Source organism: Oncorhynchus mykiss, chromosome 17 (assembly GCF_013265735.2).
Source record: "Oncorhynchus mykiss isolate Arlee chromosome 17, USDA_OmykA_1.1, whole genome shotgun sequence".
NCBI classification, from domain to species: Eukaryota; Metazoa; Chordata; class Actinopteri; order Salmoniformes; family Salmonidae; genus Oncorhynchus; species Oncorhynchus mykiss.
Genome location: NC_048581.1, coordinates 90,502,458 through 90,525,008, shown reverse-complemented (window position 1 = coordinate 90,525,008; position 22,551 = coordinate 90,502,458). Strand labels below are relative to the sequence as shown.

At 37.6% G+C, this 22,551-nt stretch overlaps 1 protein-coding gene and 1 long non-coding RNA gene across 2 annotated transcripts in view; both read left to right on the top strand.

Moving 5' to 3' along the window:
- LOC110493301 (metabotropic glutamate receptor 7-like) overlaps positions 1–19,938 on the top strand; it is a 361,224-nt gene extending 341,286 nt beyond the window's left edge. The window contains exon 11 of the mRNA XM_036950952.1: positions 18,862–19,938. Coding sequence (XP_036806847.1) covers positions 18,862–18,911 — 50 coding nt within the window. The 3' untranslated portion in view covers positions 18,912–19,938. The remainder of the gene's footprint in view (positions 1–18,861) is intronic.
- Positions 19,939–20,077: 139 nt separating this feature from the next.
- Positions 20,078–21,733, top strand: LOC110494821. Its single transcript, XR_005037107.1, has 2 exons — positions 20,078–20,903; positions 21,041–21,733. It is a non-coding gene; the product is annotated as an uncharacterized LOC110494821 (long non-coding RNA).
- Positions 21,734–22,551: the final 818 nt, after the last annotated feature.

The following is a 22,551-nucleotide window of genomic DNA, read 5'->3' as shown; positions in this document are numbered from 1 at the left end:
GAAGCAATTTTGTAGCTGACGTCGCCGAAGTCGAGGATCGGTAGGATAGTCAGTTTTACTAGGGTAAGTTTGGCGGCGTGAGTGAAGGAGGCTTTGTTGCGGAATAGAAAGCCGACTCTTGATTTGATTTTCGATTGGAGATGTTTGATATGGGTCTGGAAGGAGAGTTTAGAGTCTAGCCAGACACCTAGGTACTTATAGATGTCCACATATTCAGGATAGGGAGAGGGAGAGGGAGAGGGTGAAGGAGATGGAGAGAGGGTGAAGGAGATGGAGAGAGGGTGAAGAAGATGGAGAGGGTGAAGGAGAGGGAGAGGTTGAAGGATAGGGAGAGGCAGAAGGTAAAGGAGATGGAGAGAGGGTAAAGGAAATGGAGAGGGTGAAGGAGAGGGCGAGGTTGAAGGATAGGGAGAGGGTGAAGGAAATGGAGAGATGTTGAAGGAGAGGGAGAGGTTGAAGGATAGGGAGAGTGAGAGGTTGAAGGAGATGGAGAGATGGTGAAGGAGAGGGAGAGGTTGAAGGATAGGGAGAGGGAGAGGGTGAAGGAGATGGAGAGATGGTGAAGGAGAGAGAGAGGTTGAAGGATGGGGAGAGGGAGAGGGTGAAGAGGATGGAGAGATGGTGAAGGAGATGGAGAGGTTGAAGGATAGGGAGAGGGTGAAGGAGATGGAGAGAGGGTCAAGGAGAGGGAGAGGTTGAAGGATAGGGAGAGAGGGAGGGTGAAGGAGATGGAGAGATGGTGAAGGAGAGGGAGAGGTTGAAGGAGAGGGAGAGGGTGAAGGATAGGGAGAGGGAGAGGGTAAAGGAGATGGAGAGAGGGTGAAGGAGAGGGAGAGTTTGAAGGATAGGGAGAGGTAGAGGGTGAATGAGATGGCGAGAGGGTGAAGAAGATGAAATCCTCATCCTCAATCATGGTGAAATCCTCATGGTGAAATCCCTGAGCGGTTTCTTTCCTCTCCGGCAACTGAGTTAGGAAGGACGCCTGTATCTTTGTAGTGACTGGGTGTATTGATACACTGAGTTAGGAAGGACGCCTGTATCTTTGTAGTGACTGGGTGTATTGATACACTGAGTTAGGAAGGACGCCTGTATCTTTGTAGTGACTGGGTGTATTGATACACTGAGTTAGGAAGGACGCCTGTATCTTTGTAGTGACTGGGTGTATTGATCCACTGAGTTAGGAAGGACTCCTGTATCTTTGTAGTGACTGGGTGTATTGATACACTGAGTTAGGAAGGACGCCTGTATCTTTGTAGTGACTGGGTTTATTGATACACTGAGTTAGGAAGGACGACTGTATCTTTGTAGTGACTGGGTGTATTGATACACTGAGTTAGGAAGGACGCCTGTATCTTTGTAGTGACTGGGTGTATTGATACACTGAGTTAGGAAGGACGCCTGTATCTTTGTAGTGACTGGGTGTATTGATACACTGAGTTAGGAAGGACGCCTGTATCTTTGTAGTGACTGGGTGTATTGATACACTGAGTTAGGAAGGACGCCTGTATCTTCGTAGTGACTGGGTGTGTTGATACACTGAGTTAGGAAGGACGGTGTATCTTTGTAGTGACTGGGTGTGTTGATACACTGAGTTAGGAAGGACGCCTGTATCTTTGTAGTGACTGGGTGTATTGATACACTGAGTTAGGAAGGACGCCTGTATCTTCGTAGTGACTGGGTGTATTGATACACTGAGTTAGGAAGGACGCCTGTATCTTTGTAGTGACTGGGTGTATTGATACACTGAGTTAGGAAGGACGCCTGTATCTTTGTGGTGACTGGGTGTATTGATCCACTGAGTTAGGAAGGACGCCTGTATCTTTGTAGTGACTGGGTGTATTGATACACTGAGTTAGGAAGGACTCCTGTATCTTTGTAGTGACTGGGTGTATTGATACACTGAGTTAGGAAGGACGCCTGTATCTTTGTAGTGACTGGGTGTATTGATACACTGAGTTAGGAAGGACGCCTGTATCTTTGTAGTGACTGGGTGTATTGATACACTGAGTTAGGAAGGACGCCTGTATCTTTGTAGTGACTGGGTGTATTGATACACTGAGTTAGGAAGGACGCCTGTATCTTTGTAGTGACTGGGTGTATTGATACACTGAGTTAGGAAGGACGCCTGTATCTTTGTAGTGACTGGGTGTATTGATCCACTGAGTTAGGAAGGACGCCTGTATCTTTGTAGTGACTGGGTGTATTGATCCACTGAGTTAGGAAGGACGCCTGTATCTTTGTAGTGACTGGGTGTATTGATACACTGAGTTAGGAAGGACTCCTGTATCTTTGTAGTGACTGGGTGTATTGATACACTGAGTTAGGAAGGACTCCTGTATCTTTGTAGTGACTGGGTGTATTGATACACTGAGTTAGGAAGGACGCCTGTATCTTTGTAGTGACTGGGTGTATTGATACACTGAGTTAGGAAGGACGCCTGTATCTTTGTAGTGACTGGGTTTATTGATACACTGAGTTAGGAAGGACGCCTGTATCTTTGTAGTGACTGGGTGTATTGATACACTGAGTTAGGAAGGACGCCTGTATCTTTGTAGTGACTGGGTGTATTGATACACTGAGTTAGGAAGGACGCCTGTATCTTTGTAGTGACTGGGTGTATTGATACACTGAGTTAGGAAGGACGCCTGTATCTTCGTAGTGACTGGGTGTATTGATACACTGAGTTAGGAAGGACGCCTGTATCTTTGTAGTGACTGGGTGTATTGATACACCATCCAAATTGTGATCAATAACGTCATCAAAGGGATATTAAATGTCTGCTTTTTTTTGTTTTTGCCCATCTACCAATCAATCCTCCTTTGCAAGGCGGTTAAAGGTTAAAGGTTAAAGGTTAAAAATGTGTTTGAAATTCACTGCTTAACATACAGATAATTGTATGTGTGGGATTCAGAGATGAGGTAGTCATTAAAAAATTATGTTTAACACTATTATTGCACTCAGAATGAGTCCATGTGTATTGAGTATTATGTGATTTCTTGAGCAAATTTTTTGTGTCCAGAACATATTTAGGCTTCCCATAACAAAGGGTTTAAACACTTAATGACTCAAGACATTTCAGCTTTTCATGTTGTAATTCATTTGTAAAAACATGATTTCACTTTGACATTTTGAGGGTATTGTGTTGTGTGTAGGCAGGTGACAACAACAAAAACAACAAATCTCAAATTGAATCATTTTTAAATTCAGGTTGTAACACAACACAATGTGGAATAAGACAAGAGGTGTGATGACTTTGTGACGTCTCTATATGCTAGGTAGTGAGTCATACAGGGTGCTGTTAGAAACCTCAATTGTCAGATGAAGAGTTGTTTACCCTGTTAACGTTGTCCCTGCAGTTACAGCTGTTCAAGCATGTACCACTATCCTGCTGTTATTGTGCATGTATCCTGTACTAACACATTGTGTAACTTACCCTCGTCCTTATCCCTAGCCAACACAATACACTGTGTATTTTACTTAATAAAAACTAAAACACATAGCCCCCACTCACTATAAAACACATAACCCCTAGTCACTACTATAAAACACATAACCCCTAGTCAATACTATAAAACACATAACACCTAGTCACTACTATAAAACACATAACCCCTAGTCACTACTATAAAACACATAACCCCTAGTCACTACTATAAAACACATAACCCCTAGTCACTACTATAAAACACATAACCCCTAGTCACTACTATAAAACACCTAACCCCTAGTCAATACTATAAAACACATAACCCCTAGTCACTACTATAAAACACACAACCCCTAGTCACTACTATAAAACACCTAACCCCTAGTCAATACTATAAAACACATAACCCCTAGTCAATACTATAAAACACCTAACCCCTAGTCAATACTATAAAACACATAACCCCTAGTCAATACTATAAAACACCTAACCCCTAGTCAATACTATAAAACACATAACCCCTAGTCAATACTATAAAACACATAACCCCTAGTCAATACTATAAAACACATAACCCCTAGTCACTACTATAAAACACATAACCCCTAGTCACTACTATAAAACACATAACCCCTAGTCAATACTATAAAACACACAACCCCTAGTCAATACTATAAAACACATAACCCCTAGTCACTACTATAAAACACACAACCCCTAGTCACTACTATAAAACACATAACCCCTAGTCACTACTATAAAACACATAACCCCTAGTCACTACTATAAAACACATAACCCCTAGTCACTACTATAAAACACATAACCCCTAGTCACTACTATAAAACACATAACCCCTAGTCACTACTATAAAACACATAACCCCTAGTCACTACTATAAAACACATAACCCCTAGTCACTACTATAAAACACATAACCCCTAGTCACTACTATAAAACACATAACCCCTAGTCACTACTATAAAACACATAACCCCTAGTCACTACTATAAAACACATAACCCCTAGTCACTACTATAAAACACATAACCCCTAGTCACTACTATAAAACACATAACCCCTAGTCACTACTATAAAACACATAACCCCTAGTCACTACTATAAAACACATAACCCCTAGTCACTACTATAAAACACATAACCCCTAGTCACTACTATAAAACACATAACCCCTAGTCACTACTATAAAACACATAACCCCTAGTCACTACTATAAAACACATAACCCCTAGTCACTACTATAAAACACATAACCCCTAGTCACTATAAAACACATAACCCCTAGTCAATACTATAAAACACATAACCCCTAGTCACTACTATAAAACACATAACCCCTAGTCAATACTATAAAACACATAACCCCTAGTCAATACTATAAAACACATAACCCCTAGTCACTACTATAAAACACATAACCCCTAGTCACTACTATAAAACACACAACCCCTAGTCACTACTATAAAACACATAACCCCTAGTCACTACTATAAAACACATAACCCCTAGTCACTACTATAAAACACATAACCCCTAGTCACTACTATAAAACACACAACCCCTAGTCACTACTATAAAACACATAACCCCTAGTCACTACTATAAAACACATAACCCCTAGTCACTACTATAAAACACACAACCCCTAGTCACTACTATAAAACACATAACCCCTAGTCACTACTATAAAACACATAGCCCCTAGTCACTACTATAAAACACATAACCCCTAGTCAATACTATAAAACACATAGCCCCTAGTCAATACTATAAAACATATAGCCCCCACTCACTATAAAACACATAACCCCTAGTCACTACTATAAAACACATAACCCCTAGTCACTACTATTAAACACATAACCCCTAGTCACTACTATAAAACACATAACCCCTAGTCACTATAAAACACATAACCCCTAGTCACTACTATAAAACACATAACCCCTAGTCACTACTATAAAACACATAACCCCTAGTCAATACTATAAAACATATAGCCCCCACTCACTATAAAACACATAACCCCTAGTCACTACTATAAAACACATAACCCCTAGTCACTACTATAAAACACATAACCCCTAGTCACTACTATAAAACACATAACCCCTAGTCACTACTATAAAACACATAACCCCTAGTCACTACTATAAAACACACAACCCCTAGTCACTACTATAAAACACATAACCCCTAGTCACTACTATAAAACACATAACCCCTAGTCACTACTATAAAACACATAACCCCTAGTCACTACTATAAAACACATAACCCCTAGTCACTACTATAAAACACATAACCCCTAGTCAATACTATAAAACACATGACCCCTAGTCACTATAAAACACATAGCCCCCACTCACTATAAAACACATAACCCCTAGTCACTACTATAAAACACATAACCCCTAGTCACTACTATAAAACACATAACCCCTAGTCACTACTATAAAACACATAACCCCTAGTCACTATAAAACACATAACCCCTAGTCACTACTATAAAACACATAACCCCTAGTCACAATACTATAAAACACATAACCCCTAGTCACTATAAAACACATAACCCCTAGTCACTACTATAAAACACATAACCCCTAGTCACTACTATAAAACACATAACCCCTAGTCACTACTATAAAACACATAACCCCTAGTCAATACTATAAAACATATAGCCCCCACTCACTATAAAACACATAACCCCTAGTCACTACTATAAAACACATAACCCCTAGTCACTACTATAAAACACATAACCCCTAGTCACTACTATAAAACACATAACCCCTAGTCACTATAAAACACATAACCCCTAGTCACTATAAAACACATAACCCCTAGTCACTACTATAAAACACATAACCCCTAGTCACTACTATAAAACACATAACCCCTAGTCACTACTATAAAACACATAACCCCTAGTCACTACTATAAAACACATAACCCCTAGTCACTATAAACACATAACCCCTAGTCACTACTATAAAACACATAACCCCTATTCACTATAAAACACATAACCCCTAGTCAATACTATAAAACACACAACCCCTAGTCACTACTATAAAACACATAACCCCTAGTCACTACTATAAAACACATAACCCCTAGTCACTACTATAAAACACATAACCCCTAGTCACTACTATAAAACACATAACCCCTAGTCACTACTATAAAACACATAACCCCTAGTCACTACTATAAAACACATAACCCCTAGTCACTACTATAAAACACATAACCCCTAGTCACTACTATAAAACACATAACCCCTAGTCAATACTATAAAACATATAGCCCCCACTCACTATAAAACACATAACCCCTAGTCACTACTATAAAACACATAACCCCTAGTCACTACTATAAAACACATAACCCCTAGTCACTACTATAAAACACATAACCCCTAGTCACTATAAAACACATAACCCCTAGTCACTATAAAACACATAACCCCTAGTCACTACTATAAAACACATAACCCCTAGTCACTACTATAAAACACATAACCCCTAGTCACTACTATAAAACACATAACCCCTAGTCACTACTATAAAACACATAACCCCTAGTCACTACTATAAAACACATAACCCCTAGTCACTACTATAAAACACATAACCCCTAGTCACTACTATAAAACACATAACCCCTAGTCACTATAAAACACATAACCCCTAGTCACTACTATAAAACACATAACCCCTAGTCACTACTATAAAACACATAACCCCTAGTCACTACTATAAAACACATAACCCCTAGTCACTACTATAAAACACATAACCCCTAGTCACTACTATAAAACACATAACCCCTAGTCACTACTATAAAACACATAACCCCTAGTCACTACTATAAAACACATAACCCCTAGTCACTACTATAAAACACATAACCCCTAGTCAATACTATAAAACACATAACCCCTAGTCACTACTATAAAACACATAACCCCTAGTCACTACTATAAAACACATAACACCTAGTCACTACTATAAAACACATAACCCCTAGTCACTACTATAAAACACACAACCCCTAGTCACTACTATAAAACACATAACCCCTAGTCACTACTATAAAACACATAACCCCTAGTCACTACTATAAAACACACAACCCCTAGTCACTACTATAAAACACATAACCCCTAGTCACTACTATAAAACACATAGCCCCTAGTCACTACTATAAAACACATAACCCCTAGTCAATACTATAAAACACATAGCCCCTAGTCAATACTATAAAACATATAGCCCCCACTCACTATAAAACACATAACCCCTAGTCACTACTATAAAACACATAACCCCTAGTCACTACTATAAAACACATAACCCCTAGTCACTACTATAAAACACATAACCCCTAGTCACTACTATAAAACACATAACTCCTAGTCACTATAAAACACATAGCCCCCACTCACTATAAAACACATAACCCCTAGTCACTACTATAAAACACATAACCCCTAGTCACTACTATAAAACACATAACCCCTAGTCACTACTATAAAACACACAACCCCTAGTCACTACTATAAAACACATAACCCCTAGTCACTATAAAACACATAACCCCTAGTCACTACTATAAAACACATAACCCCTAGTCACTACTATAAAACACATAACCCCTAGTCACTACTATAAAACACACAACCCCTAGTCACTACTATAAAACACATAACCCCTAGTCAATACTATAAAACAAATATCCCCTAGTCAATACTGTAAAACACATAACCCCTAGTCACTATAAAACACATAACCCCTATTCACTATAAAACACATAACCCCTAGTCACTACTATAAAACACATAACCCCTAGTCACTACTATAAAACACACAACCCCTAGTCACTACTATAAAACACATAACCCCTAGTCACTACTATAAAACACATAACCCCTAGTCACTACTATAAAACACATAACCCCTAGTCACTACTATAAAACACATAACCCCTAGTCACTACTATAAAACACATAACCCCTAGTCAATACTATAAAACACATAACCCCTAGTCACTACTATAAAACACATAACCCCTAGTCACTACTATAAAACACATAACCCCTAGTCACTACTATAAAACACATAACCCCTAGTCAATACTATAAAACACATAACCCCTAGTCACTACTATAAAACACACAACCCCTAGTCACTACTATAAAACACATAACCCCTAGTCACTACTATAAAACACACAACCCCTAGTCACTACTATAAAACACATAACCCCTAGTCACTACTATAAAACACACAACCCCTAGTCACTACTATAAAACACATAACCCCTAGTCACTACTATAAAACACACAACCCCTAGTCACTACTATAAAACACATAACCCCTAGTCACTACTATAAAACACATAACCCCTAGTCACTACTATAAAACACATAACCCCTAGTCACTACTATAAAACACATAACCCCTAGTCACTACTATAAAACACACAACCCCTAGTCACTACTATAAAACACATAACCCCTAGTCACTACTATAAAACACATAACCCCTAGTCACTACTATAAAACACATAACCCCTAGTCACTACTATAAAACACATAACCCCTAGTCACTACTATAAAACACATAACCCCTAGTCAATACTATAAAACACATAACCCCTAGTCACTATAAAACACATAGCCCCCACTCACTATAAAACACATAACCCCTAGTCACTACTATAAAACACATAACCCCTAGTCACTACTATAAAACACATAACCCCTAGTCACTACTATAAAACACATAACCCCTAGTCACTATAAAACACATAACCCCTAGTCACTACTATAAAACACATAACCCCTAGTCACAATACTATAAAACACATAACCCCTAGTCACTATAAAACACATAACCCCTAGTCACTACTATAAAACACATAACCCCTAGTCACTACTATAAAACACATAACCCCTAGTCACTACTATAAAACACATAACCCCTAGTCAATACTATAAAACATATAGCCCCCACTCACTATAAAACACATAACCCCTAGTCACTACTATAAAACACATAACCCCTAGTCACTACTATAAAACACATAACCCCTAGTCACTACTATAAAACACATAACCCCTAGTCACTATAAAACACATAACCCCTAGTCACTATAAAACACATAACCCCTAGTCACTACTATAAAACACATAACCCCTAGTCACTACTATAAAACACATAACCCCTAGTCACTACTATAAAACACATAACCCCTAGTCACTACTATAAAACACATAACCCCTAGTCACTATAAACACATAACCCCTAGTCACTACTATAAAACACATAACCCCTATTCACTATAAAACACATAACCCCTAGTCAATACTATAAAACACACAACCCCTAGTCACTACTATAAAACACATAACCCCTAGTCACTACTATAAAACACATAACCCCTAGTCACTACTATAAAACACATAACCCCTAGTCACTACTATAAAACACATAACCCCTAGTCACTACTATAAAACACATAACCCCTAGTCACTACTATAAAACACATAACCCCTAGTCACTACTATAAAACACATAACCCCTAGTCACTACTATAAAACACATAACCCCTAGTCAATACTATAAAACATATAGCCCCCACTCACTATAAAACACATAACCCCTAGTCACTACTATAAAACACATAACCCCTAGTCACTACTATAAAACACATAACCCCTAGTCACTACTATAAAACACATAACCCCTAGTCACTATAAAACACATAACCCCTAGTCACTATAAAACACATAACCCCTAGTCACTACTATAAAACACATAACCCCTAGTCACTACTATAAAACACATAACCCCTAGTCACTACTATAAAACACATAACCCCTAGTCACTACTATAAAACACATAACCCCTAGTCACTACTATAAAACACATAACCCCTAGTCACTACTATAAAACACATAACCCCTAGTCACTACTATAAAACACATAACCCCTAGTCACTATAAAACACATAACCCCTAGTCACTACTATAAAACACATAACCCCTAGTCACTACTATAAAACACATAACCCCTAGTCACTACTATAAAACACATAACCCCTAGTCACTACTATAAAACACATAACCCCTAGTCACTACTATAAAACACATAACCCCTAGTCACTACTATAAAACACATAACCCCTAGTCACTACTATAAAACACATAACCCCTAGTCACTACTATAAAACACATAACCCCTAGTCAATACTATAAAACACATAACCCCTAGTCACTACTATAAAACACATAACCCCTAGTCACTACTATAAAACACATAACACCTAGTCACTACTATAAAACACATAACCCCTAGTCACTACTATAAAACACACAACCCCTAGTCACTACTATAAAACACATAACCCCTAGTCACTACTATAAAACACATAACCCCTAGTCACTACTATAAAACACACAACCCCTAGTCACTACTATAAAACACATAACCCCTAGTCACTACTATAAAACACATAGCCCCTAGTCACTACTATAAAACACATAACCCCTAGTCAATACTATAAAACACATAGCCCCTAGTCAATACTATAAAACATATAGCCCCCACTCACTATAAAACACATAACCCCTAGTCACTACTATAAAACACATAACCCCTAGTCACTACTATAAAACACATAACCCCTAGTCACTACTATAAAACACATAACCCCTAGTCACTACTATAAAACACATAACTCCTAGTCACTATAAAACACATAGCCCCCACTCACTATAAAACACATAACCCCTAGTCACTACTATAAAACACATAACCCCTAGTCACTACTATAAAACACATAACCCCTAGTCACTACTATAAAACACACAACCCCTAGTCACTACTATAAAACACATAACCCCTAGTCACTATAAAACACATAACCCCTAGTCACTACTATAAAACACATAACCCCTAGTCACTACTATAAAACACATAACCCCTAGTCACTACTATAAAACACACAACCCCTAGTCACTACTATAAAACACATAACCCCTAGTCAATACTATAAAACAAATATCCCCTAGTCAATACTGTAAAACACATAACCCCTAGTCACTATAAAACACATAACCCCTATTCACTATAAAACACATAACCCCTAGTCACTACTATAAAACACATAACCCCTAGTCACTACTATAAAACACACAACCCCTAGTCACTACTATAAAACACATAACCCCTAGTCACTACTATAAAACACATAACCCCTAGTCACTACTATAAAACACATAACCCCTAGTCACTACTATAAAACACATAACCCCTAGTCACTACTATAAAACACATAACCCCTAGTCAATACTATAAAACACATAACCCCTAGTCACTACTATAAAACACATAACCCCTAGTCACTACTATAAAACACATAACCCCTAGTCACTACTATAAAACACATAACCCCTAGTCAATACTATAAAACACATAACCCCTAGTCACTACTATAAAACACACAACCCCTAGTCACTACTATAAAACACATAACCCCTAGTCACTACTATAAAACACACAACCCCTAGTCACTACTATAAAACACATAACCCCTAGTCACTACTATAAAACACACAACCCCTAGTCACTACTATAAAACACATAACCCCTAGTCACTACTATAAAACACACAACCCCTAGTCACTACTATAAAACACATAACCCCTAGTCACTACTATAAAACACATAACCCCTAGTCACTACTATAAAACACATAACCCCTAGTCACTACTATAAAACACACAACCCCTAGTCACTACTATAAAACACATAACCCCTAGTCACTACTATAAAACACATAACCCCTAGTCACTACTATAAAACACATAACCCCTAGTCACTACTATAAAACACACAACCCCTAGTCACTACTATAAAACACATAACCCCTAGTCACTACTATAAAACACATAACCCCTAGTCACTACTATAAAACACACAACCCCTAGTCACTACTATAAAACACATAACCCCTAGTCACTACTATAAAACACATAACCCCTAGTCACTACTATAAAACACATAACCCCTAGTCACTACTATAAAACACATAACCCCTAGTCACTACTATAAAACACATAACCCCTAGTCACTACTATAAAACATATAACCCCTAGTCAATACTATGAAACACATAACCCCTAGTCACTACTATAAAACATATAACCCCTAGTCACTACTATAAAACACATAACCCCTAGTCACTACTATAAAACACATAACCCCTAGTCACTACTATAAAACACATAACCCCTAGTCACTACTATAAAACATATAACCCCTAGTCAATACTATAAAACACACAACCCCTAGTCACTACTATAAAACACATAACCCCTAGTCAATACTATAAAACAAATATCCCCTAGTCAATACTGTAAAACACATAACCCCTAGTCACTACTATAAAACACATAACCCCTAGTCACTACTATAAAACACATAACCCCTAGTCACTACTATAAAACACATAACCCCTAGTCACTACTATAAAACACATAACCCCTAGTCACTACTATAAAACACATAACCCCTAGTCACTATAAAACACATAACCCCTAGTCACTACTATAAAACACATAACCCCTAGTCACTACTATAAAACACATAACCCCTAGTCAATACTATAAAACACATAACCCCTAGTCACTACTATAAAACATATAACCCCTAGTCAATACTATGAAACACATAACCCCTAGTCACTATAAAACACATAACCCCTAGTCACTATAAAACACATAACCCCTAGTCACTACTATAAAACACATAACCCCTAGTCAATACTATGAAACACATAACCCCTAGTCACTACTATAAAACATATAGCCCCCACTCACTATAAAACACATAGCCCCTAGTCACTACTATAAAACACATAACCCCTAGTCAATACTATAAAACACATAACCCCTAGTCAATACTATAAAACACATAACCCCTAGTCACTACTATAAAACATATAACCCCTAGTCAATACTATGAAACACATAACCCCTAGTCACTACTATAAAACACATAACCCCTAGTCACTACTATAAAACACATAACCCCTAGTCACTACTATAAAACACATAACCCCTAGTCACTACTATAAAACACATAACCCCTAGTCACTACTATAAAACATATAACCCCTAGTCAATACTATAAAACACACAACCCCTAGTCACTACTATAAAACACATAACCCCTAGTCAATACTATAAAACAAATATCCCCTAGTCAATACTGTAAAACACATAACCCCTAGTCACTACTATAAAACACATAACCCCTAGTCACTACTATAAAACACATAACCCCTAGTCACTACTATAAAACACATAACCCCTAGTCACTACTATAAAACACATAACCCCTAGTCACTACTATAAAACACATAACCCCTAGTCACTACTATAAAACACATAACCCCTAGTCACTATAAAACACATAACCCCTAGTCACTACTATAAAACACATAACCCCTAGTCACTACTATAAAACACATAACCCCTAGTCAATACTATAAAACACATAACCCCTAGTCACTACTATAAAACATATAACCCCTAGTCAATACTATGAAACACATAACCCCTAGTCACTATAAAACACATAACCCCTAGTCACTATAAAACACATAACCCCTAGTCACTACTATAAAACACATAACCCCTAGTCAATACTATGAAACACATAACCCCTAGTCACTACTATAAAACATATAGCCCCCACTCACTATAAAACACATAGCCCCTAGTCACTACTATAAAACACATAACCCCTAGTCAATACTATAAAACACATAACCCCTAGTCAATACTATAAAACACATAACCCCTAGTCAATACTATGAAACACATAACCCCTAGTCACTACTATAAAACACATAACACCTAGTCACTATAAAACACATAACCCCTAGTCACTACTATAAAACACATAACCCCTAGTCACTACTATAAAACACATAACCCCTAGTCACTACTATAAAACACATAACCCCTAGTCACAATACTATAAAACACATAACCCCCACTCACTATAAAACACATAACCCCCACTCACTATAAAACACATAACCCCTAGTCACTATAAAACACATAACCCCCACTCACTATAAAACACATAACCCCTAGTCACTATAAAACACATAACCCCTAGTCACTATAAAACACATAACCCCCACTCACTATAAAACACATAACCCCCACTCACTATAAAACACATAACCCCTAGTCACTATAAAACACATAACCCCCACTCACTATAAAACAAATATCCCCCACTCACTATAAAACACATAACCCCTAGTCACTATAAAACACATAACCCCCACTCACTATAAAACACATAACCCCCACTCACTATAAAAACATAACCCCCACTCACTATAAAACACATAACCCCTAGTCACTACTATAAAACACATAACCCCTAGTCAATACTATAAAACACATAACCCCTAGTCACTACTATAAAACACATAACCCCTAGTCACTACTATAAAACACATAGCCCCCACTCACTATAAAACACATAGCCCCTAGTCAATACTATAAAACACATAACCCCTAGTCACTACTATAAAACACACAACCCCTAGTCACTACTATAAAACACATAACCCCTAGTCACTACTATAAAACATATAGCCCCTAGTCACTACTATAAAACATATAGCCCCTAGTCACTACTATAAAACACACAACCCCTAGTCACTACTATAAAACATATAACCCCTAGTCAATACTATGAAACACATAACCCCTAGTCACTACTATAAAACACATAACCCCTAGTCACTACTATAAAACACATAACCCCTAGTCACTACTATAAAACACATAACCCCTAGTCACTACTATAAAACACATAACCCCTAGTCACTACTATAAAACATATAACCCCTAGTCAATACTATAAAACACACAACCCCTAGTCACTACTATAAAACACATAACCCCTAGTCAATACTATAAAACACACAACCCCTAGTCACTATAAAACACATAACCCCTAGTCAATACTATAAAACACATAACCCCTAGTCACTACTATAAAACACATAACCCCTAGTCACTACTATAAAACATATAACACCTAGTCACTACTATAAAACACATAGCCCCTAGTCACTACTATAAAACACATAACCCCTAGTCACTACTATAAAACACATAACCCCTAGTCACTACTATAAAACACATAACCCCTAGTCACTACTATAAAACACATAACCCCTAGTCACTACTATAAAACACATAACCCCTAGTCACTACTATAAAACACATAACCCCTAGTCACTACTATAAAACACATAACCCCTAGTCACTATAAAACACATAACCCCTAGTCACTACTATAAAACACATAACCCCTAGTCACTACTATAAAACACATAACCCCTAGTCAATACTATAAAACACATAACCCCTAGTCACTACTATAAAACATATAACCCCTAGTCAATACTATGAAACACATAACCCCTAGTCACTATAAAACACATAACCCCTAGTCACTATAAAACACATAACCCCTAGTCACTACTATAAAACACATAACCCCTAGTCAATACTATGAAACACATAACCCCTAGTCACTACTATAAAACATATAGCCCCCACTCACTATAAAACACATAGCCCCTAGTCACTACTATAAAACACATAACCCCTAGTCAATACTATAAAACACATAACCCCTAGTCAATACTATAAAACACATAACCCCTAGTCAATACTATGAAACACATAACCCCTAGTCACTACTATAAAACACATAACACCTAGTCACTATAAAACACATAACCCCTAGTCACTACTATAAAACACATAACCCCTAGTCACAATACTATAAAACACATAACCCCCACTCACTATAAAACACATAACCCCCACTCACTATAAAACACATAACCCCTAGTCACTATAAAACACATAACCCCCACTCACTATAAAACACATAACCCCTAGTCACTATAAAACACATAACCCCTAGTCACTATAAAACACATAACCCCCACTCACTATAAAACACATAACCCCCACTCACTATAAAACACATAACCCCTAGTCACTATAAAACACATAACCCCCACTCACTATAAAACAAATATCCCCCACTCACTATAAAACACATAACCCCTAGTCACTATAAAACACATAACCCCCACTCACTATAAAACACATAACCCCCACTCACTATAAAAACATAACCCCCACTCACTATAAAACACATAACCCCTAGTCACTACTATAAAACACATAACCCCTAGTCAATACTATAAAACACATAACCCCTAGTCACTACTATAAAACACATAACCCCTAGTCACTACTATAAAACACATAGCCCCCACTCACTATAAAACACATAGCCCCTAGTCAATACTATAAAACACATAACCCCTAGTCACTACTATAAAACACACAACCCCTAGTCACTACTATAAAACACATAACCCCTAGTCACTACTATAAAACATATAGCCCCTAGTCACTACTATAAAACATATAGCCCCTAGTCACTACTATAAAACACACAACCCCTAGTCACTACTATAAAACACATAACCCCTAGTCAATACTATAAAACACATAACCCCTAGTCACTACTATAAAACACATAACCCCTAGTCAATACTATAAAACACATAGCCCCTAGTCACTACTATAAAACACACAACCCCTAGTCACTACTATAAAACACATAACCCCTAGTCAATACTATAAAACACATAACCCCTAGTCACTACTATAAAACACATAACCCCTATTCACTACTATAAAACACATAACCCCTAGTCACTACTATAAAACACATAACCCCTAGTCACTACTATAAAACACATAACCCCTAGTCACTACTATAAAACACATAACCCCTAGTCACTACTATAAAACACATAGCCCCCACTCAATATAAAACACATAACCCCTAGTCACTACTATAAAACACATAACCCCTAGTCACTACTATAAAACACATAACCCCTAGTCAATACTATAAAACACATAACCCCTAGTCACTATAAACACATAACCCCTAGTCACTACTATAAACACATAACCCCTAGTCACTATAAAACACATAACCCCTAGTCACTACTATAAAACACATAACCCCTAGTCAATACTATAAAACACATAACCCCTAGTCAATACTATAAAACACATAACCCCTAGTCACTACTATAAAACACATAGCCCCCACTCACTATAAAACACATAACCCCTAGTCACTATAAACACATAACCCCTAGTCACTACTATAAAACACATAACCCCTAGTCACTATAAAACACATAATCCCTATTCACTATAAAACACATAGCCCCTAGTCACTATAAAACACATAACCCCTAGTCACTACTATAAAACACATAACCCCTAGTCAATACTATAAAACACATAACCCCTAGTCACTATAAAACACATAACCCCTAGTCAATACTATAAAACACATAACCCCTAGTCACTACTATAAAACACATAACCCCTAGTCACTACTATAAAACACATAACCCCTAGTCACTACTATAAAACACATAACCCCTAGTCACTACTATAAAACACATAACCCCTAGTCACTACTATAAAACACATAACCCCTAGTCACTACTATAAAACACATAACCCCTAGTCACTACTATAAAACACATAACCCCTAGTCACTACTATAAAACACATAACCCCTAGTCACTACTATAAAACACATAACCCCTAGTCACTACTATAAAACACATAACCCCTAGTCACTACTATAAAACACACAACCCCTAGTCACTACTATGAAACACATAACCCCTAGTCACTATAAAACACATAACCCCTAGTCACTATAAAACACATAACCCCTAGTCACTACTATAAAACACATAACCCCTAGTCAATACTATAAAACACATAACCCCTAGTCACTATAAAACACACAACCCCAACTCACTATAAAACACATAACCCCTAGTCACTATAAACACATAACCCCTAGTCACTACTATAAAACACATAACCCCTAGTCACTACTATAAAACACATAACCCCTAGTCACTACTATAAAACACATAACCCCTAGTCACTACTATAAAACACATAACCCCTAGTCACTATAAACACATAACCCCTAGTCACTACTATAAAACACATAACCCCTAGTCACAATACTATAAAACACATAACCCCTAGTCACTATAAAACACACAACCCCAACTCACTATAAAACACATAACCCCTAGTCACTACTATATAACACATAACCCCTAGTCAATACTATAAAACACATAGCCCCAGGCTATGAAGAAATAAGAACATATCTGAACCATTATATCTACTGTATTTGAAAAACATATTTTTCTTATCTCCTCTCCAGGTCCGGCAGCAAAGAAGAAGTATGTGAGCTACAATGACATTGTGATCTAACAGCCATCATCAGAGAGAAGGGCAGGCTGTTTGGAGATGCTTGGTCTCCTGCCCCTCCTGCCCAATTGGCAACATAAAGGAAATCCAAACTATGTTTATGTCCATGCTGCTTTACTGCCCACTCACACCCCGGAACCTGCAGAACCCCCCAGAACCCTGGAACTCCAGAACAACACAGTGACAATGGGTGGGTTCTGGGTTCTAGAGCTTTCCTTTCAAACAGAGGATTCTGTCTGGCTAACTGATGTTTTTTTCATGGTGGAAAATCAAGACGGACATTTCTGTTGGGAGCAAAATAATTTACAAAATAATTTGTTTTGTTAAATGATTCCAGAGAGAGAAAAAAAAGAGGCATAGAACTGGTTTGGACAAAAAACCTGTGTTCCTCCTCAGGATTAGAGTGTGTCTCTGCAGACCCCTCAGAGCTGGCCCCCCACTCCCTATAGGTGTGTCTCTACAGGTACGCTGGCTGCAGCAGGAGGACACACCTGTCCTGGAGGACTCACCTGTCCTGGAGGACTCACCTGTGCTGGAGGACACACCTGTGCTGGAGGACACACCTGTGCTGGAGGACTTACCTTTAATTGACCTACCTGTACCTGCCACGGGGCTGTTTCTTGTCTTTTAATGTCCTTCCAAATTGCAAGTTTTCCAAAATTCCTGTCGAAAAAAAAGTTTGAGGTTCTATTGGCCTATCCGTTACATTTGTTGTAGATTTTCTAAAGATCTCAATGTATTTATTCTTTGCTGTTTGGATGCACAGTCAATTAAAGCCATATTCTTGTCTCTGAGATGTCAAGTATTTTTTCACGTTTTCGATTCTGGCTATATGTCGGTCGACAAGAAAGACGCACGGTATCTGATTTTTACATTCCCTTATATGTGTTTGGGGAGTTTTCTACAGACATGCTTTCAGTATGTTGAACGGGTACAGTACATTAAACTATCGACTGTATTTTCAGTATGTTGAACAGGTACAGTAACATTAAACCCTCGACTGTGTTGTCAGTATGTTGAACAGGTACAGTAACATTAAACCCTCGACTGTATTTTCAGTATGTTGAACGGGTACAGTAACATTAAACCCTCGACTGTGTTGTCAGTATGTTGAACAGGTACAGTAACATTAAACCCTCGACTGTATTTTCAGTATGTTGAACGGGTACAGTAACATTAAACCCTCGACTGTGTTGTCAGTATGTTGAACAGGTACAGTAACATTAAACCCTCGACTGTGTTTTCAGTATGTTGAACAGGTACAGTAACATTAAACCATCGACTGTTTTCAGTATGTTGAACGGGTACAGTAACATTAAACCCTCGACTGTGTTTTCAGTATGTTGAACAGGTACAGTAACATTAAACCCTCGACTGTGTTTTCAGTATGTTGAACGGGTACAGTAACATTAAACCCTCGACTGTTTTCAGTATGTTGAACAGGTACAGTAACATTAAACCATCGACTGTTTTCAGTATGTTGAACGGGTACAGGAACATTGACCATCGACTGTGTTTTCAGTATGTTGAACGGGTACAGTAACATTAAACCCTCGACTGTTTTCAGTATGTTGAACAGGTACAGTAACATTAAACCATCGACTGTGTTTTCAGTATGTTGAACGGGTACAGGAACATTAAACCCTCGACTGTTTTCAGTATGTTGAACAGGTACAGTAACATTAAACCATCGACTGTGTTTTCAGTATGTTGAACGGGTACAGTAACATTAAACCCTCGACTGTTTTCAGTATGTTGAACAGGTACAGTAACATTAAACCATCGACTGTGTTTTCAGTATGTTGAACGGGTACAGGAACATTAAACCCTCGACTGTTTTCAGTATGTTGAACTGGTACAGTAACATTAAACCATCGACTGTGTTTTCAGTATGTTGAACAGGTACAGTAACATTAAACCCTCGACTGTATTTTCAGTATGTTGAACGGGTACAGTAACATTGACCATCGACTGTGTTTTCAGTATGTTGAACAGGTACAGTAACATTAAACCCTCGACTGTTTTCAGTATGTTGAATGGGTACAGGAACATTGACCATCGACTGTGTTTTCAGTATGTTGAACAGGTACAGGAACATTGACCATCGACTGTGTTTTCAGTATGTTGAACAGGTACAGTACATTGACCAATCGAGTGTGTTTTTAAAGTGACTAAAAGAGAGCTCCAGCGCCCAGTCCAGTCAAGGCTTTATTAGCTTGATATAAAAACTAGACTGATTCCAGTGGGTTTCAGATTTACAGCGGTCCCCCCCCATGTAGAAGTTGTCGATGCATGCCTGCTATGTTTGATGTTAAGATTAAGTCAAAGAATATATATATATAAAAATACAAAAAGATGGAGATTTCACAACACGTGATTCACTAGCCTTGCTTTTAATGGCATACAAGATGACTATTATTATTCATGTTATTATAATCCTTTTTTGCTTTTTTTTTTGGTTGGTTGACATCTTCTCACTGAAGGTAGAATATGGCTTTAATTTTGTCTTGGATTTTTCTTAAATGCCCTGCAACTATGGAAAACAATTGTGGGGAAAAATAACATGAATATATATATATATTTAAAAACAAAACACACAAAATAAAAAATAAAAAACAAGTCTGTTTTTATACTGTTTGTACTAAGTATATTCATGTTGCCCTTGCTGCTTATGTGCCAATGTTGTGTGAGATTTAAAAAAAAAATATATATATATATATGTTTGACCACTCATGCAACTTTTATGTGGTGTTATCTGAGAATGTATCAACATGAAATAAAACCATTTGGTATTATTTTTCTTTCTTTTCTATTCCCTGAAAACAGCTTAGTGTACTTGTATTTCTTTGAGGACAATTCAAAAGTACCTTCATAATCAATAATAATCATAATAGGTTTTTGGAGGAAGACGTTTCGTCTTCTTTACCCATACAGGGGTTTGTCCCCTTATTCCGTCATGGAGAAAGTGATTCCATTCTTCCACACAATCCAACCAGCGACTCAATGCAATCTCTTACCTATAGGTACCTGAATAAACGTTATCACTGTCTAGTTTAACAATGCCTCAAGGGGTGGATTGTCTGACTTGAAAAGTAATTGTTTATCATCATAAGTATCTCGACTACTGTGCCGGTCTGCATATATATATATATCAGAATAAAACGTAAGGTTTTACCTTCAGGGATCATTTCTCCAAACTGAATAGTAGAAGTGAGTTGCGTGAGGCTTCTAAAATGGAGTGGAAAGACATTTTTTATGAAACAAACAAGAAAGAGAACATCAAGCTTCTGAAGTTGAAGTTGTACTATGAAGTTGTACTGAAGATGAAGTTGTACTTCAAATAAAATGAATAATGTAAGGCGTAAGGTAAAAACAAGACACAAAGCTTGTTATAACTTCAGGAATTCGTTTTTTTTACTTTAGAATTGTTTGGCAGCCCTCACACCTGTCCCAACCACCAACCATCAGTATATTATAGTGAGATGAGTTGTGTTTCTCTTCAGTGTAATGAATAGGTCTGTATACATGTGAAATGAGAAACAGCTACGTCCTTCCTAGTGCCCTCTTCATGGCTAGCTGCCCGTTGTCACGGTTTCGGGCCATCCATACAGAGAGGAGCAAAGCATCAAATAGTATTCCTCTG